Source organism: Nomascus leucogenys, chromosome 8 (genome assembly GCF_006542625.1).
Source record: "Nomascus leucogenys isolate Asia chromosome 8, Asia_NLE_v1, whole genome shotgun sequence".
In the NCBI taxonomy this organism is placed as follows: Eukaryota; Metazoa; Chordata; class Mammalia; order Primates; family Hylobatidae; genus Nomascus; species Nomascus leucogenys.
Window position 1 is genome coordinate 16,541,089 of NC_044388.1, and position 20,651 is coordinate 16,561,739.

At 40.5% G+C, this 20,651-nt stretch overlaps 1 protein-coding gene across 2 annotated transcripts in view; it reads left to right on the forward strand.

The window, feature by feature from the left end:
* RYK (receptor like tyrosine kinase) overlaps positions 1–20,651 on the forward strand; it is a 92,739-nt gene that overhangs the window by 18,608 nt on the left and 53,480 nt on the right. For both annotated transcript variants that reach the window (XM_030816806.1, XM_030816805.1), the window contains exons 2-3: positions 8,319–8,440; positions 19,164–19,263. In XM_030816806.1, the coding sequence (XP_030672666.1) occupies positions 8,319–8,440; positions 19,164–19,263 (222 nt within the window). The remainder of the gene's footprint in view (positions 1–8,318; positions 8,441–19,163; positions 19,264–20,651) is intronic.

The following is a 20,651-nucleotide window of genomic DNA, read 5'->3' on the forward strand; positions in this document are numbered from 1 at the left end:
TTGAGGTCAGGAGACCAGCCTGGCCAACATAGTGAAACCATGTTTCTACTAAAAATACAAAAATTAGCTGTGCGTGGTGGCGGGTGCCCGTAATCCCAGCTACTCAGGAGGCTGAAGCAGGAGAATCACTTGTACCTGGGAGGCAGAGGTTGCAGTGAGCTGAGATCCTGCCTGGGCAACAGAGTGAGACTCCGTCTCAAAAATAAAAACGTTTTGGGGGAGGGATATGAATATTTGTGCATAAGTCTTTTTGTGGACATATGTTTTCTTTTCTTTTGGATAATTACTCAGAAATGGAATTCTTGGATCTTAGAATAGGTGTATGTTTAACTTTATAAGAAACTGTGTTTTCCAAAGTAGTTGAACGTTTTTTACACTCTTAGCAATGTGTAAGAGTTGTATAATAGTTACTCCACCTCCTTGCCAACGTTCAATGTTATTCTCTTGGGTGCTAATGGCTCTCATTGTGGTGTTCATTTGTAGTTCTCTGATGACTAAGGATGTTTAGCACCTCTTCATATGCTTATTTGGTATTGTATATAATTATGAAATGTCTGCTCACATCTTTTGTCCATTTAATTTGGTTAAAAAATTTTTGATTCTTTATATATTCTAGAAACAAATCATTAAAAAAAATTAACCAACATCTCTCCCTTCCCCCAGCTAAGTTCTTTCTTAGATATATGTGTTGTGACTATTTTCTCCTAGTTTGTGACTTTAATTTCATTTTCTTAATGTTTTTTGAGGGTCTGAAGTTTTTAAATTTGATGATTTTTAAATTTTGATAAGGTTTTAAAATTTTGATAATTTTCAGTTTTTGCTGGTTGCTTTATGTTCTGTGTCACTTGTCCAGGAAATCTTTGCTTACCCCAGGTTGTGAAGATTTTCTATCCTACGTTTTTTTTTTTTCAGACCAAAGGAGAGCAAGGGAGAGAGGGAAGGAGAGGCAGAAAGGGATGGGGGAAAGAGAGAGAGAGAGAGAGAGAGAGAGAGAAGGCAATAGAGAGAGTGTGAGGTGGAGGGGGAAGAAGAAAAAGAGAGAGGGCGAGGGAGCCAGAGAGCAAGAGCGACAGAGCCCCAGAGAGGGAGCGCTGCTCTCTGGCAGACAGGGCCTCTTCTATCCTACGTTTTCTTTTAGAAGCTTTATAGTTTTGGCATTTACATTAAGGTTTATATCTCAGATTGGGTTTTGTATGATATGTAAGATAGGGGTCAAGGTTTATTTTTTTTTTACTTATAACCCTAGGAAGAGTTTTTTAAACATTTATTTTATTTTTTAAATTTTTATTTATTTTTTATTTACACATTATTATTGTACATATTTATAGGGTACAGTTTGATGTTTTGATACACATCTCTGCTGTATAATGATCCAGTCAGGGTAGTTACTGTATTCATCACATCATACATTTATCATTTCTTTGTGGTAATAACCTTGAAAAGCCTCTCTTCTAGCTATTTTGTGATATACAGTGTTTTACTGTTAACTAGTCACTCTACTGTGCGTTAGAACATCAGAATTCATTCCTCTTATCTAACTGTAAGTGTGTACCCACTGGCTAACCTTTCCCCATCCTCCACTTTCCCCTCCCCTCCTCAGTCTCTGGTAATAATTGCTCTGCTCTATTCCTATGATATCAACTTTTTTTTTTTTTTTTAAAGATTCCACATATGAGTGATGTCATGCGGTATTTGTCTTTCTGTGTCTGGCTTATTTCACTTAACATGATGTGTTCCAGGTTCGTTCATGTTGTAGCAAATGACAGAATGTCCATTTTTTAAAAAGTTGAATAATATTACATTGTGTACATTCACCATATTTATCCATTCATTCCTTGTTGGACAGTTAGGTTGATCTCATATCTTGGCTATTGTAAATAGTGCTACAATAAGCATGGGAATGCAGATACCTCTTCGACATACTAATTTTATTTTCTCTGGATATACACCCAGTAGTGCGATTGCTGGATCATATGGTAGTTCTTCTTTTTCCCCCTACACACACAGTCTCGTTCTATCTTCCAGGCTGGAGTGCAGTGACATGATCATAGATCACTGCCGCCTTGAACTCCTGGGCTCAAGCCAACCTCCCATCTCAGCCACCCAAGTAATGAGGACTACAGTCATACACCACCATGCTTGGCTAATTGTAAACATTTTTTGTAGAGACAGTGTCTTGCTAATGTTGCCCATACTGGTCTCATATTTCTGGGCCTAAGTGATCCTCTGGTCCCGGCCTCCCATACACTGGGATTACTAGCATGAGCCACTGTACCTGGCCTTAACTTTTAATTTTTTTTTTTTTTTTTTTTTTTTGAGACGGAGTCTCGCTCTTTCCCCCAGGCTGGAGTGCAATGGCGCGATCTCCGCTCACTGCAAGCTCCGCCCCCTGGGTTCATGCCATTCTCCTGCCTCAGCCTCTCCGAGTAGCTGGGACCACAGGCGCCCACCACAACGCCCGGCTAATTTTTTGTATATTTAGTAGAGATGAGGTTTCACCGTGTTAGCGAGGATGGTCTCGATCTCCTGACCTCGTGATCCGCCTGCCTCGGCCTCCCAAAGTGCTGGGATTACAGGCTTGAGCCACTGTGCCCGGCCTAATTTTTTAAAGAACCTCCAAAGTCAGGCCGGGCGCGGTGGCTCACGCCTGTAATCCCAGCACTTTGGGAGGCTGAGGCGGGCGGATCATGAGGTCAGGAGATCGAGACCATCCTGGCTAACACGGTGAAACCCTGTCTCTACTAAAAATATGAAAACAAAATTAGCCGGGCATGGTGGCGGGCATCTGTAGACCCAGCTACTTGGGAGGCTGAGGCGGGAGAATGGCGTGAACCCGGGAGGTGGAGCTTGCAGTGAGCTGAGATTGCGCCACTGCACTCCTGCCTGGGCGACAGAGCAAGACTCGTCTTAAAAAAAAAAAAAAAAAAAAAAAAAAAAAACCTCTAAAGTCTTTTTCATAATGGTGTACTAGTTTATAATGCTACCAGCAGTATAATAGCCATCCTAACTGGAATGAAGTGGTATCTTTTTGTGGTTTTAATTTTCATTTCAAGATTTTTTTTTCTCCGTATATTTATGCATTTAGTTGCTTTACATTGCTTGTTGAAAATACTAAAGGTGAATTGCCTTGTTCCTCTTCCAAGCATTTTCATTTTCTTTTTTTTTTTTTTTTTTTGAGACGGAGTCTCGCTCTGTCGCCCAGGCTGGAGTGCAGTGGCACAATCTCGGCTCACTGCAAGGTCCGCCTCCCGGGTTCACGCCATTCTCCTGCCCCAGCCTCTCCAAGTAGCTGGGACTACAGGCGCCCGCCACCACGCCCGGCTAATTTTTTGTATTTTTGGTAGAGACGGGGTTTCACCGTGGTCTCGATCTCCTGACCTCGTGATCCGCCCACCTCGGCCTCCCAAAGTGCTGGGATTACAAGCGTGAGCCACCGCACCCGGCTGGCATTTTCATTTTAAAGATTGTTGTTGGCATGTAAATTTTATGATTAATTTATCTTTTCAAAAAATCTATTGAGATTTTGATTAAGATTACTTTGAATCTGCAGATCAATATGAGAGACTTGACATCTTAACAGTATTGAGGCTTATCTAAGGAGAATGTTACAGTATGTCTCTCCACTTTTTAAGGTTTTCTCTAATTTTTCTTAGCCATGTTTTATGATTTTCAGTGTGGAGATCTTACATAGCTTTAGAGTTATTCCTAGGTCCCTGGTGTTTTTTAATGTTATAGTATTGATTTTTTAAGTTTTATTTTCTAGTTGTTGCTAATATAGAAGTACAATTGATGTTAAAGTATTGGCTTTGTATTCTGAGACCTTGCTAAATTCACTAGTTGGTTTTAGTAGTATTTTAGTAGATTTCACAGTGTTTTCTATACATACAATTATGTCATCTGTGAACAATGACAGCTTTACTCCATCCTTGTGCTTTTTATGTCTTAATACATTGGCTAGGACCTCCAGTACAAGGCTAAATGGAAGTTGTGGAAGTGGACATCTTTGCCTTGTTTCTGATCTTAGGAATAAGGATTTAATAATTTACCATTGAGTATGATATTAGCTGTAGAGTTCTTTTTAATGTTCTTTACCAAACTGAGTAAGTTTCTGTCTATTCCTAGTTTGTTGACAGTTTTTATCATTAATAGGCTTTGAATTTTGTCAAATGCTTTTTCTGTATCTATTGAGATAATACGGGTTTTTATTTTGTTAATGTGGTAAATTATACTGATTTTTAAAAGGTTAACCTTTCATATATACTTGGTCATGATGTGTTAATCCTTTTATGTATTCTTGTATTGAATTTGCTAATATTTTGTGGAGAATGTTTGAATCTATGTTCGTAAGGGATGTTGTTCTGTAATTTTTTTTTCCTCATAATGTTTTAGTAAGTTTTTTGTATCAATATGATGCTGCTGGCCTCATCAGATGAGTTAGGAAGTATTCTCTTCGACTATTTTCTGATAAAGTTTATGTAAGATTGGTGTTGTGTCTAACTTAAATGTTTGATAGAATTCACTAATGAAGCCATCTGGACCTGGGGCTTTCTTTTGGGATAGGTTTTTAATTGTTTGAAATTTTTATTTCTTTTAATTTGGTAAATTATGTTGGTAAAGGGTTCTTCTGTTTCATCTAATTTGTTGATTTTATTGTCAAAGTTGTTTATAATAATCTTTTTATCTTTTTAACATCTATGGGATTTGTAGTAATATTTCATTTTCATTCCTAGTATTGGTAATTTGTGTTTGGTTTTTTTTTTCTCTTTTTCCCTTGATCAATCTTGTGAAGGGTTTAACTATTAATCTTTTCAAATAATGCTCTTTTGGCTTCATCCTTATAGTTAATCTCTTTATCATATGGTATTTCATCAGGGAAGGTAGGCTGTATGATTTTGGTTTGAATCTGTTTTCATATTTATAAAAAATTTTAAATGCATGTGGTCTAATTCATGATTAATCCCCCCTCACTTTTTCATGTCCCATAATTATATGTTCAAATCATCTACGTCCACACTCAATTTGTAACTGTTTTGATCTTTTTATTTTTTAAAGAGAGAGGGTCTTGTGTTACACAGACGGGAGTACAGTGGTGTGATCATAGCTCATGGTAACCTCAAATTCCTGAGCTCAAGCCATCCTCACACCTCATCCTCCTGAGTAGTTAGTACTACAGGTGTGTACCACCACGCCCAGCTAATTTAAAAAAAGTTTTATATAGAGATGGATTGTTGCTGTGTTGCCCAGGCTGATCTCGAACTCCTAGCCTCAACTGATCCTCTCGCTTCAGCCTCCCAAAGAGCTGGGATTACAGGTGTAACACCATGCCCGACTGTTTTGATCTTTTGATTTCTGAGAGGATGTTAGTTTCCAATTGTGATTGTGGATTTGTGTGTTTCTTTTTGCCTTTTTGTCCTGTTGGTTTTTGCTTTCTATATTTGAAGCCCTTTTTTTCAGTTGTACTACGTGTCTTCTTGTGTTTTTTATTAATATGAACTCAATAAATTTTATATTAATACATTTAATATGAAATCCTTTCAACTTGAGTTCTAGTTTGTCTCATGTCAATACTGCCTCATGTAATTTTCTTCTTTTTATTTATCTGACATATATTTCTAAGTAAACAGCACCTATCTAAACTATACTAAGGCCCAGACTTAAGAAAAAAAGACAAATTTAAATTATTTACAATTTTTCATCTAACCCCTTTCTCCAACACCACCAATCCTCCATTCCTGGATATTTGCTAACACTCCTGCCAGCAGGGAGAGGCTTTTGTAGAAGGGTCTACATTTCTGTCTCTGCTTTCAGTATCTTTTTTAGGATAAATAAAAGCAATGCTACCCAGCTAGTGCTGTGGAAGGCAAGCCGCCCAGGTGCCAGGGCAAGAGACCAAAGGCACAAGCTGTTCTAGTATAATAACGAAAATATATAGAATAAGAATAGTTATACTAGAAATAGAATATAGATATGATTATATATGAATATGATTAATCATTAGTTTGTAGCATTACTCTTTATTCCAAAATATTATAAAAATCTCTGTTCTACAATTATAACCTAGGAAAAACCAGGCCATACAGAGATAGGAGCTGAAGGGACATGGTGAGAAGTGACCAGAAGACAAGAGTGTGAGACCTCTGTCATGCCCAGATAGGGCCACTAGAGGGCTCCTTGGTCTAGCGGTAACACCAATGCCTGGGAAGGCACCTGTTACTTAGCAGACCGGGAAAGGGAGTCTCCCTTTCCCCAGGGGAGTTAGGGAAGACTCTGCTCCACCATCTCTTGAGGAAGGCCTGACATGAGTCAGGCCCGCCCGCAGCCATCTGGAGGCCTAAACGTCTCCCTGCGATGCTATGCTTCAGCGGTCACGCTCCTGGTCCACTTTCATGTTCCACCCTGTACACCTGGCTCTGACTTCTAGGTAGCAGTAGCAGAATTAGTTAAAGTATTAAAGTGTTTGATCTCTCCAAGAAATGCGTAGAAGAAATAATGACGTAAGCTGTCCCCTCTCTCTCTCTCCGCCTCAGCTACCAAATAGGGAAGGGCCCCGTGTCCATTGGACATGTGACTCGTGTGACCTTACCTATCATTGGAGATGACTCACACTCCTTACCCTGCCCCCTTGCCTTGTATACAATAAATAACAGCACAGCCAGGCATTCAGGGCCACTACCGGTCTCCGCATCTTGGTGGTAGTGGTCCCCCGGGTCCAGCTGCCTTTTTTCTATCTCTTTGTCTTGTGTCTTTATTTCTACGATCTCTGGGCTCTGCACATGAGGAGAAAAACCCACAGGCCCTGTAGGGCTGGACCGTACAAGTGCAGCAGCTTTCACCTGTGTAGCATGCCTTAAATCTCGTTTCTGCATTAATGATTTTATTACATCTAGTTCAGAAACGAGAAAACTAATTTTACAGGATAAATACCTGTAGGAGAGTGATTTGTTTCTAGGTCTATATTCTTAGGAGGTATGAGATCTCCATCTTGACCTCTCTGCATACTGTGAGGTTTCAGACCCCATAGTGCCGGCTCAGTAAATGTGAAATTTGCATTTTGGCTGTTCTCCTCAGTCTCTATCCCCCTTTAACTTGTGGAATATATATGTCATGTATTACTAGAGGGACGCCTGGATAGAACTTTAAATAACAGTAAATCAATCCAAGAGAAAGTTACTCCCTGCTTTTAGTCTTTCAGTTCCTTGGATGATCATGGAGAAATCCTCTTTGTGAATTTTTTTTTTTTTTTTTTTACGTTTCTCAAACACTTGATTATACCTCCCTCCTCCCTTTTTATAAACAATGAGCTAGGCTCAAGTTCACTGCCTTCTTGGTAGGCACCAGAATTGAGCTAGAATTTAGTACATTTGTTTTGTTTTTCTTTTGTTTTTTGATAACTTTTTTTTTAAAACAGTAACTGTTGATTTGCCACTGAAAAGTAGTGATTAAATTTTGCCTTACAAATTTTTATTTTAACAAGTCAAATGAGTTTTAAAGAAAAATATTAAATACAGGTAGGATAAAAGGGTGTGACAAAATTGAGAGCCTGATATGTTTGGAAGATTGTATGTGCCCTGGTTGAGAAGATGGTATGGGAGTGAGTGAAACTTCGGAGTCACTTCTCCAGCATTCCAAGCTTTTCATTTATTTTTGTTTTGTCTATAGTACTAACCTCTTGGTTAAGAAGTGTTTATGTTTTGTGCAGAGAGCTGTGTCCTGCAGATACCGTGAAAAACATAGTGTTCTTCCCTTTGTAGTCTTGGTAGGGAAGACAGCATGTGCCTGCAGAACACCTGGTGCAAGTGTGTACCATGGTAAATACTATCAGAACAGCAAGGACCTTGTGTTGTCAGAGGAGGCGGAGGTCATCTCTGGCTGGGGGCTTGAGGCTTGGCTCAGGCTTATGTTTTATCCGAGGCGCCTTTCTCCCTTTCATTTTGTATCTCCCTTCCTAAGTCTACGTAAATTTTTTGGGGAAGGGGCATTTCTTTGTAGCTGTTACTCTAAGAAGCACTGTGTCCAGAAGAAAGCGCATCACACTGGCCCTCAGAAGACAGAGTGCCTGCCAGAGTTCTAATTCTAGCACACCTGTTTTCAGCTGGATAACTGCTTAATTGTTTCAAGTCTCAATTTCTTCATATTTCTTGATGATGACAAAACCCCGTGTCTTTCTTGCTTCATAAGGCAGCCCATGTTAGGGCCATTTGTGATGTTCATTTGCTTATCAATATTATCTTCACTGTATTATTTGTATTTGAAATACTGATAGGGATGATTTTGAGGGTATTTTAAGTGTTTAATTTTTTTTTCCTATTTTTTTCTAGGTCTCGATGCAGAACTTTATTATGTGAGAAATGACCTTATTAGTCACTACGCTCTATCCTTTAATCTGTTAGTACCCAGTGAGACAAATTTCCTGCACTTCACCTGGCATGCGAAGTCCAAGGTAAGAGAGTGGCTAACCACGGACATCATGACAGGGTCACCCAGCCACAGAGGCAAGGGCTGTGTTTGAGGACTGGGCTGCCATCTGTACCAAAGGGTCCGCTGGTGATGTGATATAATAGTACTGAGTCTTTTCAAATTTATATTTCAAATATTTGGCCTATTCCTCTAAAATTTCTCGAATCCTTTGAAACGAAGGTGGCTATCATTTAATTGATTAGCACATGACACAACACTTACATCCTTTTAGGCTCTTCAAACAGAGATCCAGACCTAGCTTGAAAAGGGTACAATTGGGCCCAATAATGCCTGTGCTGCTGTGGTGAAACGATATGGGTGTAGGGGTGGGGATTGGTAAGATAGGATTCTTAGACATGTTGGACAGAATGGATACAGTTCTCCCACTCGTGGAGAAACGGTGTAAGAAAGGTACAGCAGATGCAGCCACCCATGTGTCCTGTGGTGAGGCTTCTTTACCCATAAGGGCTAAACCCAATCACTTAAGAATCTCTTGCCTGGGGTACTTGTTGCTGAATTCTTCACATTTCCTCTAACTGCCTGGGTCCCTCAAACATGGTAAGTTTTCTCCTAAGTCAGAGAGTCGGAGGCTGAGCATGGAGGTGCCTCCTATACCCAGCCAACTTCAGTTTCTTTTATCAGCTTTGTATATAGGCTTTTGAATAGGATTTTATTTAGGAAATAAAAATAGTCTTGCTACTATAAATAAGAATACCTATTGTAGAGTTTTTTAAAAAAGTATTATAGAATAGTGTCTGTCATAATATTTGCTGCAAGTTATTTAAATTGGCCACTTTAATATAGATTTTTTAAAATCTTCATTTTTTTCTACTTAGAAAACAACAGTGATTATTGGGAAAATTCAAATATTACAGAAATGTTTTAAGAACTGTAAGACTAGGCCTGGCGTGGTAGCTCACACCTGTAATCCCAGCACTTTGGGAGGTTGAGACGGGTGGATCACAAGGTCAGGAGATCGAGACCATCCTGGCCAACATGGTGAAACCCCCCTGGCCAACATGGTGAAACCCCGTCTCTACTAAAAAATACGAAAATTAGCAAGGTGTGGTGGCGTGCACCTGTATTCCCAGCTACTTAGGAGGCTGAGCCAGGAGAATCACTTGAACCTGGGAGGCAGAGGTTGCAGTGAGCCGAGATCGCACCACTGCACTCCATCCTGGGCGACAGTGTGAGACTCCGTCTCAAAAAAAAAAAAGAAAAAGAACTGTTAAGACTTCGTAGTTCTATACTCAGAAGTAATTTTTATAGTTTGGTATAACTTCTTCAAGGTCCCCTTTTTTCCCTTTTAAACAAAAAAGGGATTTTTAGACACGTATGTTGAACAGTACTTTTTCCCCTACAGAATAACTTATCTAGGCATCTTTCTTTTTCTCTCACTCGTTCTCTTTAGTGGTTTTATAATATGATATTGTATGGATGTATGCTATATTGCTATCTGTAAAGTACCTCGTTGATGGGACACATGGATTTTTAATAGCATTTTATTATTTCAAACAATGCTTCCCTTCACCATTACACAGTTTCCCTCATTTCATTTTATAGGCAAAATCCAGGTAATGGGAGGATGAAAACAATTGGTAGTTCATCTTTTATTGATGTTTCTACCTTTGCTATTTCTTTTATTTAAAAATGTTTCAATCTTTGCTTTTGATGAATATGGAAACAAAAAAATGTGTGTTAATGTGTATCCCTGTGTGTGTATATGTACATATATATGTGTGTGTGTATGTATATAAATATGTTAAGAACATCTTTGTTCAGAAGTTTTTGTGCACTTGTGGCCTTATTTCTGAATAGTAAATTACTGCGAAGAAGTGGCTAGGCCAATGTGTGTGCGTCTTTAAAACTTTGAAAGTGTGCGTCTTCTTTAAAACTTTGAAAGATACTGCCAAATGTACCAGTGAATAAGTGCTTATTTTTGATCTTCATTTCCTAATACCAACATTTTAAGTATACTTGTTTGCCTTCCAATCTCCCTTTCCCTCCCCCTCCCCATATGTCAGTGTGTATTTTCTAAGAAAAAGGGCATTCTTTATACAACCAAAGTACAATGATCAAAACCAGGAAATTTGACATTATGATGTTATCTAATCCACAGTAGTCACATTTTATCAATTATCACAACAATGTTCTTCATAGCTAATTTTTTACTAGTTGGTGTCTCTTAGTTCCCTATCAGTCTGGAACAGTTCCATAGGCTTTCTTTGTGTTTTTTGGCCTTAACATTTTTGAAACTTACAGACCAGTTATTTTGTAGAATGCCCCTCAGTTTGCGTTGTCTGAGGTTTCCTCATGATTAGATTCACGAATATCTCTGTGGCAGTGATACCACAAAGGTGCTGTCCTTCCCAGTGCACAGGTGCCAATTTGTCCCATGACTGGTGGTGGTAACTCCGAACACTCTCGTCACCAGATTTCTCCCCTGTCAAGTTTTTCACTTTATAATTAGTAAGTAATTTGTGGGGAGATAATTTGAAACTATCTTTTAAAAAATCTCATTCCTCATCATCCTTTCAACCACTACTTTTTGTATCTGTTTTTGGAACTAGTTTCATATTTCAGCCTGTGGTGTGGTGAAGGTAGTGTGTTTCCTCTCACTGGAAGAGGTCAGACCTACACTGGATAACCATACAATAAGGCTGTTATAGAAGGAATTCAAGTATTTGTGGAGTGGTTGCTACTGAATTTTAAGCTCCCTTGCAACTCTGAGGTCCAGTGTTTCTATGAACATCTTTCAGGCAGAGAAGCTTCTTATATTCTCCAAAAAGTTGACAGCTAATTCCTTGTTATTATTCTTACCTTTGATGTTGATACATATAAAAACAAATAATGTATTTCAAAATGATGAAAGGTTTATTAGAGAATTCAGTTCTAGGTACTTCTATTGACTTTGAACAGAGTGTGAATATTTCTGGGCACACTTAGGAAAAAAGAATGTTGATATGAGAGGTTTCCTGGGCAAGTGTATGGGTAGTGATTTGTGAGTACAAAGGCAATGTGGGAAGTGGCAGTCAGGACTGAACAAAATAAAACCTTTTACTGATTCCTTTAAAACAGTTAAAATACACTGTTATTTGGAGTGAGCTCAGGGCCCTGATGTTGCTGGTAATGGGTGTCTGAGTCTTAGGAGCCTGTTACAGGGGGAAGTTGGAGTGGGAGAGAGCAGGTAGGAGGGGCTCAGGTGAATATATATGTTTGAAGGGGAAGCAGGGTTAGCATGGTACATTTTGGGTCAGGAGAAGCCTTGACGTAACTGTAACTGTACTCCTATATCATTCACATTATTTTATAGCGCATAATTCCTAAGTTACCTCTTTGGCAGGTATAAATATCATTAGTGCACATTTGGGCTGCCACTGCTGGTATGATATTCTTTGTGAGGCAGAAGTTTCCTGATTTTTTTGGAGGGTATGACCATTTATTTACATGTCCAGGCCAGAAATGTAGAAGGGATCCTAGTTTCCTTCTCCTACACTTTCTAAATCTAGTTGATTCTCTCTAATAATTACATCTTAAATTCGTTTCCTACCTCTCTTGTAACCCAATGCCTCACCCTTAGTTTGGGCCTTCATTGTTTCTTGCTGGATTCAGAAGTGGTCTTCTAACTGGTCTCCTTTCCTCTGGACTGACCTCTTGTTGCACCCTCCACAAAGCCACCTTAGGCTTCTCTGTTGCTACCGGAATAAAGCTCTTGATTTTGTAGGAGGCTTTTATGATCTGGTCTCGGCCTTTCTTTTCTGCCTCTTATCTAGCCAGTCATTTAGTGTCATTTTTGTCTGTTTTGGAATTTCATGAATGCCCTGTGATCTCTCACAGTGCTGCTGTTTGCCACAAATGCCCTTTCTTCATTCTTTACCTGAATAACTCCTGTTTACTTCATAAAGCTGTGACCTGGTGTCACCTCTCCTCCAGCTGTGTCAGGTGCCCTTTTCTGTCTGCACAGTGCCCTTCTCCTCTCTCATAGCCCTAGTTATACTTTAAGAACATTGTAATAGTTGATTTTCTTTTCTTTCTCCCTCCTACTTGCTGAGCACCTTAAAGGGTATCCTCTGTGCTTGGTATAGCACGTGGTACTTACTGCAGAAGAGATGTGCAGGTAGAAGCCACAGGGCCCAGCTCAACAAATGGGGAACTTCTGAGCAGTTAGGGCTTTTCAGAGTTGGGATGTGCGGCTTTAGGAGTGGTGACTTTCCTATTTCTGGAAGTGTGAAAACATATAGGCTGGGTACACTTGACAGTAGTTGTACAAATGGGATTTTTCAGATATTTTACTCGTAATAGATTGAGGTTATAAGTTTGGAAAAATGAGTGGGTTGAATATAAACCTAAACTGATTTCACAAGTTCATCTGTAACAGGTATAAAAGTTAGAGGAAAGTAACCATCTTACTGTGTTTTTTTTAGTAAAAAACTAAGGAAATATGTCTGTGTTAATCTAGTTTCAAGCTTCAGCCACTATTGCAGTTGCCAATTCTAGGTAATAATCTCTGGTGATTTTAGCACAGTTGATTACGTTTATTTATTTTAAAAATTAATCTTATGAGTAGATAATATATGCACATTGTAAAAATTTAAAAAGCATAAAGGGTATACAGTGAAAAATAAGTCCCCTACACCTTCTAGTACCATCCCTGAGCAGTCCAGCCACTTAGTTCCCCTTGCTTGAGTCAGCCACTGTTGCCTGATTCTTGTCTTTCCTTTAGAAATAGTTCGTGTATATATAAGCATCCGTGTGTATATGTATATATACATCTTTCAACAACTAACATACCACATACTTTTCTGCAGTTTGCAGAGCACTGAACAATATCCTGGTCAAGGATCTCTGTCACTTGATACAGAGTTGTACTTTTTCCCCCTTCAAATGGCTGTATTACTTATTATTATATGGTTGTACTTTGGTTATTGATCAGTTCCTATGAGGAAATTAAGACCCAGATTTGGAAAGGGACTTGCTTAAGGTAGGAGAAGTAGGGTTAGAGGAAGCAGAAGGTAGAGATGACCTGAAATGGGAAAGTCACACATGAGGGCAGGGGAGGCTTGATGAAGGGTTTGTCACCTGATCATTTAACCCTGAGGTGTAATCATGAACTTTCAGAAAGAAGGCCGTGGCTCTGAAGCTCTAATACTTTATCAGAAACCCTCAGTTCTTGCTTTTTAAGGTTTTGCCAGAAGACGAAATACTTGCTTCCAGAGATCTGCAGGCTCCCTGGTATATGTCAGTTCAACATCGTAGATATTTTAACATTAGTTTCACATATCACAGCTTCTGGTAATAGTGTTTCTCAGTGTTTACACTGTTTTGTCTTGCTGCACAGATTGTGGTCTCTTCAGAGGCTTGAAGCTGTCTTACTCTTAGGGCATAGGTCACACATGCCTTAGTGAGTGGTCAGGAAAGACCATTGTGTTAATTGCATTTTGAGTTGGGAGTAGAACTCTGGTATTGCTTCTTTTTCACAAGACCACACACTTAAAAGCAGGCTACTGAGAGGCTTTAACAGATAATTGGTTTCTTCTGTATTCTAGAACATTCCCCAATGTCCAGGAAAAACATGTAACTGTGTCTGTTAAGTGTCAGTGGCTTTTTTTTTTTTTTTTTTTTGAGACAGTCTCGCTCGGTCACCCAGGCTGGAGTGCAGTGGCGCTATCTCGGCTCACTGCAACCTCCACCTCCTGGGTTCACACCATTCTCCTGCCTCAGCCTCCCGAAAAGCTGGGTCAACAGGCGCCTGCCACCATGCCCAGCTAAGTTTTTTGTATTTGTAGTAGAGACGGGGTTTCACTGTGTTAGCCAGGATGGTCTCGATTTCCTGACCTCGTGATCCACCCACCTCAGCCTCCCAAAGTGCTGGCATTACAGGCATGAGCCACCGCGCCTGGCCGTCAGTAGCTATTTTAGATATCCGAAAAGCAAAAACTTGCCAGAATGTAGCAGAATATTCCCACTACCCACCCTCACCCCATGGCTGTTCTCTGCTTTCAGGAATTCGTCATCATTTTCTAGGAGTTGCAGGGAACTTGTCCAGAGTTCTAGCAGGCACTGCTGGAGGTCAGCGGCTGTGTCCTTTGCAGAGTGAGGTTTCTATGAGAAAGGCATTACTTCTAGTAAGTTCAGAGAAATTAAAAGGCTATTTGGCTGTAGACAAGTGTATTCACTTTAAATCTGTACTCTGTGTGTTCCAGAAGGAAATGGCTTTACTTACCAGCTTCCTATTTGTAATTGCCATTTGTTTCCAAGTAAGGGAACATAAGCAAAAATGTTTATTTTTCAGTTTATTCAAATGTTTATATTTTTGGTAGTTTCCTGTTTCTTTTTTTTTTTCCTTTTCTTTTTTTTTTTTTTTTTTTTGAGACTGAGTCTCCCTCTGAGTAGCTGGGATTACATGTGCCTACCACCATGCCCGCCTAATTTTTGTATTTTTAGTAGAGACAGGGTTTTACCATGTTGGCCAGGCTGGTCTTGAACTCCTGGCCTCAAGTGATCCACCTGCATTGACCTCCCAGAATGCTGGGATTACAGGTGTGAGCCACCACGCCTGGCCTGTAGTTTCTTTTCTGAAGTATTTTGGCTCACTGTACATTCTGATAAACAACTGCTGTTCAAATTTCTTTGTCCCAGTAGAGTGTACATTTAACTTTTGAGCAAATCTGTTTCTTTAAAGGATGATTGGCAAGTGAGAGTCCTTACAGATTGATACATGCCAAACTAGAGAAAATTTGACTTCAATAATTGGCAATTTCTTCTCTAATCCCAGAAACTGCAGTGTTAAAATTTATATCCTAAAGACTGCAGAGGGAAAAGAGAACTACCTTGTGAATGCCTCCGATTTTTTGACAGTTCCTCAGAAAAGGAGCCAGCAAGCAGGCATCCACAGTTTCATGCTTCATATTCCTCTAAGCTGCTGATACGACCAAAGGGGCTGCCTTCTCAGATCTCCTCCTCAGCCCTTTGCACCTCTCCCTGTACCCTCACTGGCCAGCTACACTCACAGCCTCATTTCCCTCCCTTCTCTCCTCCTTTTCATCTTGCCACACTGAGATGCTCAGCTACCAGTCTTACCCGCTTTTTTAACTGCAGTTAGGGCCCTGGACCCCTTTGCCAGACCCTCTCTGCTTACTTTGGGGTTCTGGTCTCTGGTCTGCTGCTTCTCTCCTTGTGATAACTGAGACCTAGAATAAAGGAGACAGGAAGTTTCTGGGGAAATAGTAAGTGTGGCTTTGAATTTGTTAAGTTGGAAGGCTGTAGGATAATTAGGTAGATTTGCCTAGTAGGTAATTGGACACTTGGGAGGGATTGAAGGTAAAAGAGAGTGAGAGAAATTGACGATTAAGATATCCCATCAGTGGTGAAATGGGCTAGAACCTAGTGTACTAGGAGAGAAGGATTTACATTTGGAGAGGAAAAGGGACCTCTCCTTGGGACTAGAATGAAAAGAATAGATGCTCTAATAGATCTGCCGGGGTGTTGAAAAGAAAGACAGAAATGGGGTTCCTCTGTGCTAGTGGAAAGGGACAAGGACATTGAGTGTGAGGAGGTGGGGAAGGCCTGTAAGGTTGGAATAAGATTAGGGAAGAGAGGGTCAGTGAGGAAGGGATTGCTAAGGGGAACTAAGGGCCTCCCCTGAGACTGGAGGTCATTGTTGTGTAAGAGCTCCTTCTCTGTAGAATGGATTTCCTTCAGCAGTGCTGAGCGGCAGGAGTAGAGTAAGGGGTGGTCAGGATGCTAGAGCTGTCCTTTGAGGGTTTGGAAGGAGTGAACCAGCTGAAGGTGCCAGTATGACTGTCAGTAATGTTGCCTTCTTTAGGGCTTGAGCTGTGGAGAACATGAAACTAGGTGTTCATGGCTATACTGGAGAGAAGGGAAGTGGCTTTAACTGGCTGCTGCATCCTGCTATGAACACAGCCCCTGGCTCATAAATGTGCCTCATAAATGTTGGCTGACTTGGAGTGATGGAATCAGAGAACTGGTTTTGTAGGAATCAGAGGTGGTGATGGGATCTTTGATAGAATGGCATTTTTGCATTTGTTTTGGTTATGAAGTAATTCTTTAGCGTGTCAGGATATTGAATACTGAATATTGAAGCCAGGGAGAACATGGCAGGAGACCAAGGCCTCTGCAAGTCCTGTGTGGGTCATTGGTGTTGATGGCATGAGAAGTAGCCATTATGAGTAGAAGCTGTGAGCTTCGGCTGGGCGCGGTGGCTCACACCTGTAATCCCAGCAATGTGGGAGGCCAAGACAGGTGGATCACTTGGGGCCAGGAATTCGAGACCATCCTGGCCAACATGGTGAAATCTCGTCTCTACTAAAAATACAAACATTAGCTGGGCATAGTGGCGTGTGCCTGTAGTCCCAGCTACTCGGGAGGCTGAGGCAGGAGAATCGCTTGAACCCAGGAGGTGGAGGTTGCAGCGAGCCGATATCATGCCACTGCACTCCACCCTGGGTGACAGAGTGAGACTCGGTCTCAGAAAAAGAAGTTATGAGCTTCAAAGTAGAGGGGATTTGCATGAGGGCATGAGGAAGGGATGTCTGGGAAGGACCTAGTGATCCTAAATAGTGCTGACCCTACTGTCTAAGCCCTGAGGGTCAGGTGTTGCAGGAACTGAATGATAGGCAGGGAAACAGATGACTTCTGAGGAAAGCAAGGTTGTAGGAGAAGGTGGGAAGACATTTATGAAGAGGCAGAGAGTGTAGGAGGCTGTTCTGAATAGGGAGGTTCTCAGAATGGGGAAAAAACAGAAGGCCTGCAACAATGTTCTTGACAGACCCAGGAGGGTTTGTGTCAGAATCCCTGGGGCCAGCAGTGGGCTGATGATTATGGAGAAGTGCAGCATGGCAATAAGGTGGCTGTTCTGGAATGACTGCTGATGCCGCTGATGTCAGAGGAGACTTGTGCCAGGCTAACAGTTAGGTGTATTGCATTAATGATCTTATTTGATCCTCATAACATGTATTACCCTCATTTTACAAACTATGGAAACTGAGAGAAGTTACTAATTTACCTAAGAGTCACGTGGTATCATGGTTCCAAACCTATTTCTTGCTGGCAGTGCTGATTTCTTTTGTGCCCCTACCCTTCATGTACGGTCCTGTTCAGAGGTAGCATCGGTGTAGGGATGTATAATGCATTCTTTGATGTTGTATTGCTGGAAAGCTTGCTCATTCGCTGCCCAAACTTGCTTGGCTGTGGCTCTCTAGCACCCCCTGGTGGCAGCAATGGTATTGTGATATGCTAAGGTGAGTGTGAACACTTCCTAGCCAAGGTACCTCAAAGTCACTGATGTGCTGCAGCAAGAACATTTCCTTTGTTGGGAATGTGGCAGTTATCAAACACAGCCTTTAACAGTTGTTTATGTACCTATCTTAACTGCAAAGGAAGAGTTTGTTTGCATACTCCTACAGTGTTTAAGAGACTTTAAATAGAGTGTGAAAGGAGAAACCCCAAGGGGAATCAAATTCTGGACTGAGCCCTTCTTCTTCATGGGTAACAACACCTTCCACCTTAGCCCAAGCATAAGGGCCATCCCTTCCCTTATATCTGGGATGATACTCTTTCCCTCTTTTCTTTCATCTTTATTATGTACCATTTCATTAGCTTTTTTCACTAGCCTATATACATATTTGAATATCTCATCTAAAAACAAAGAAAGAAAAGCTTTGGAACACCCCCCACTTCACCATCTGTCTCCCATTCTTCTAGTTAAGTTTCTTGAAGAATGGTTTATCGAACGTCTTTCTTCTCACTCTTTTCCCAACCTGCTGCCTCATGGCTCCGCAAATCTCAGTCTGCCACCAATGATACCCTTTGTGACCACTGAATGAGGGAGGGATACCATAGTTATCAAGAACCTGTGGGCAGGGCAGAGAGTGATGTGAGCTGTAGGGCTTCATTGAAGGTCTTGATGCCAGCAGCCATTCTGAATTTCAGCTATTTCTTTGCAGTTAGAGCTGCTGCTTTCATGAACTCTCCATAGCAACAGAGCCATAATTATTGTTGCTGATTGGTTCTATTAAGCCACATTGGGTAGGCCAAGTATGGATAGATAATATTGGTGTTTTAGAGACATCTCATGGGTTGCCTGTCTTCCCTTCTGGATTCTGAATCACTTGAGAAGTAGATCCAGAGGTCAAATGGGGATCTAAACATGAACTTTCTTTTTGGTGAGAGCAAGACTAGAGGATGTGACTTAGATATTCTATGAGAAATCTGCCTTGGAATCTGCTTATTGTGTGAGTGGGTCTGCAGAGCAGACCTTCTTCCACCAGCCACAAGGAGGCCCTCCGAGCTTGGCTTTCATTTATCAACCAGAGAAGGCATTGGTAGCTATTTATGGTCTGTCAGTTACATATCTCACCGCTTTGGTTCTTCATATCTGGCTTTCCATGGCCTCTCTGTCAGTGCTGCATAGTCCTCAGCAGGATTTCTGACCCTAGATGGCAGGTTTTATGGAAGAGTGGTGGTCCTGTTTTGGACTTAAAATAGAGGGTGGCTTACTGGGTTGAATTTTTATCCAATTGAAAATTCTTAGGACTGTTTCTGACAATTTGGATTTTTTTATAGCTAGATTATTTGTACATATGAAAGGCTCATCCATTGATTAATGAGCTAATTAATGAAGTCAAGCTGATAGTATCCTTCCTGTTATCACAGGTCCATTTTGTTTATTTCTGTCTATTTTACAGGTTGAATATAAGCTGGGATTCCAAGTGGACAATGTTTTGGCAATGGACATGCCCCAGGTCAACATTTCTGTTCAGGGGGAAGTTCCACGCACTTTATCAGGTAAGTAAGATTCTTCAAAGACAGAGTTAACATACTTTTTCAACTGCATCCCCTATGGCCCCAAAACAGAAGTTTACTGATGTGTAGTGTGTATTACTTGATAGGCATAAGATATACGAATACTGTGAAAGGTAATTTTTGTAAATATTTGCACTGTGTTCTTAAACCATTCTCTCTTTTCTGTTCTTCTGGAACTCTCTGTGCTCCGCCCTCCCTGTCTCCTTTTCTGCATTGCTGGTACTTACCTCCACATGAGTCCCTGTGCCTGATCTTGTTTCGCTTTGATTAGGCACAACATTTCACCCTGTGGCCCAGATGATCTTTGCACAGTCATATTTGACCCTGTGACATGAAGCCCATCAGTGCCTTCCACGCCCATCAACTGAGCATTCCAGACTCACCACCTTGTGTCCTGGATCCTTTATCATCTGCCCCTGCCTGCCTGTCTAGCCTTGTTGCTGCACTTGCCCCAGAGTTCTAGCAGTTCCAGACTACATGCAGTTCTGATCTTCAACCCTTTGCATGTGCTGGTCTCAGTATTTGGGATCATCTTTTCCTCTTTCTGCTTGTGAACTCCTTTCTATTCATCCTACTCATTCTGCAAGACTCAAGATCTGCACTGTCTTTTTCCTGTCACCTTCTTTTCTTTCATTTGTTAACTTCTATTCTTCCTACCCCTTAGAACCTTATATTTAACTGTTTTTTTTCACTGATTACATTATCTAGCAATTCCCTTGATGCTTAGCATAGAGTATGGCGCAGGATAGGCACTCAGTACAGTCTGAGTAAATGAATAAGTGTCTTATTTACACCAATTTAACTGCTTTTGAGCTAACTTCTTAGGCTCTTGAAGTTGTGGTATTTGTAAGAAATGGAAATTTTTAAAAATTGAAAGTATCAGCCACAATAGTGTTGTGAAACTTTTTCTGGCAGTCATATTCACTGTTATCAGTGACATATATTAAGCTTAAAGAAAGCACAGGAAGGCTGCTTAAATTTTTATGGGCAGTAAAGGAATTTAGAAATGCCCATATCTTTAATGCACTCATACAGATGGTAGAATGATATATTTTAAATTTGTAGGAAAAGAATCTTAAAGATTGGGGAAAAAAATTATATGCACTGAAGTCTGTTATCCCATTGTTACAATTCTCTGTTAAAATCAATTTCTATTGAGAAAGGTGATAGCTGACAATTTATCAGATTCATTTACAGGTTTATATTTAATCTTTTTATTAAGAGCAGACATACTTGCATTTTGGTAGTGAGTTGTCTTTCCATTTGATCATGTAATTTCTATTGTTACTATTGCTGATGTGTCTGTTAAGGTTTGCCTTATGATCCTTCAGCTTTAGTATACTGGAATAGCAGGACTTATGAGACAAAGT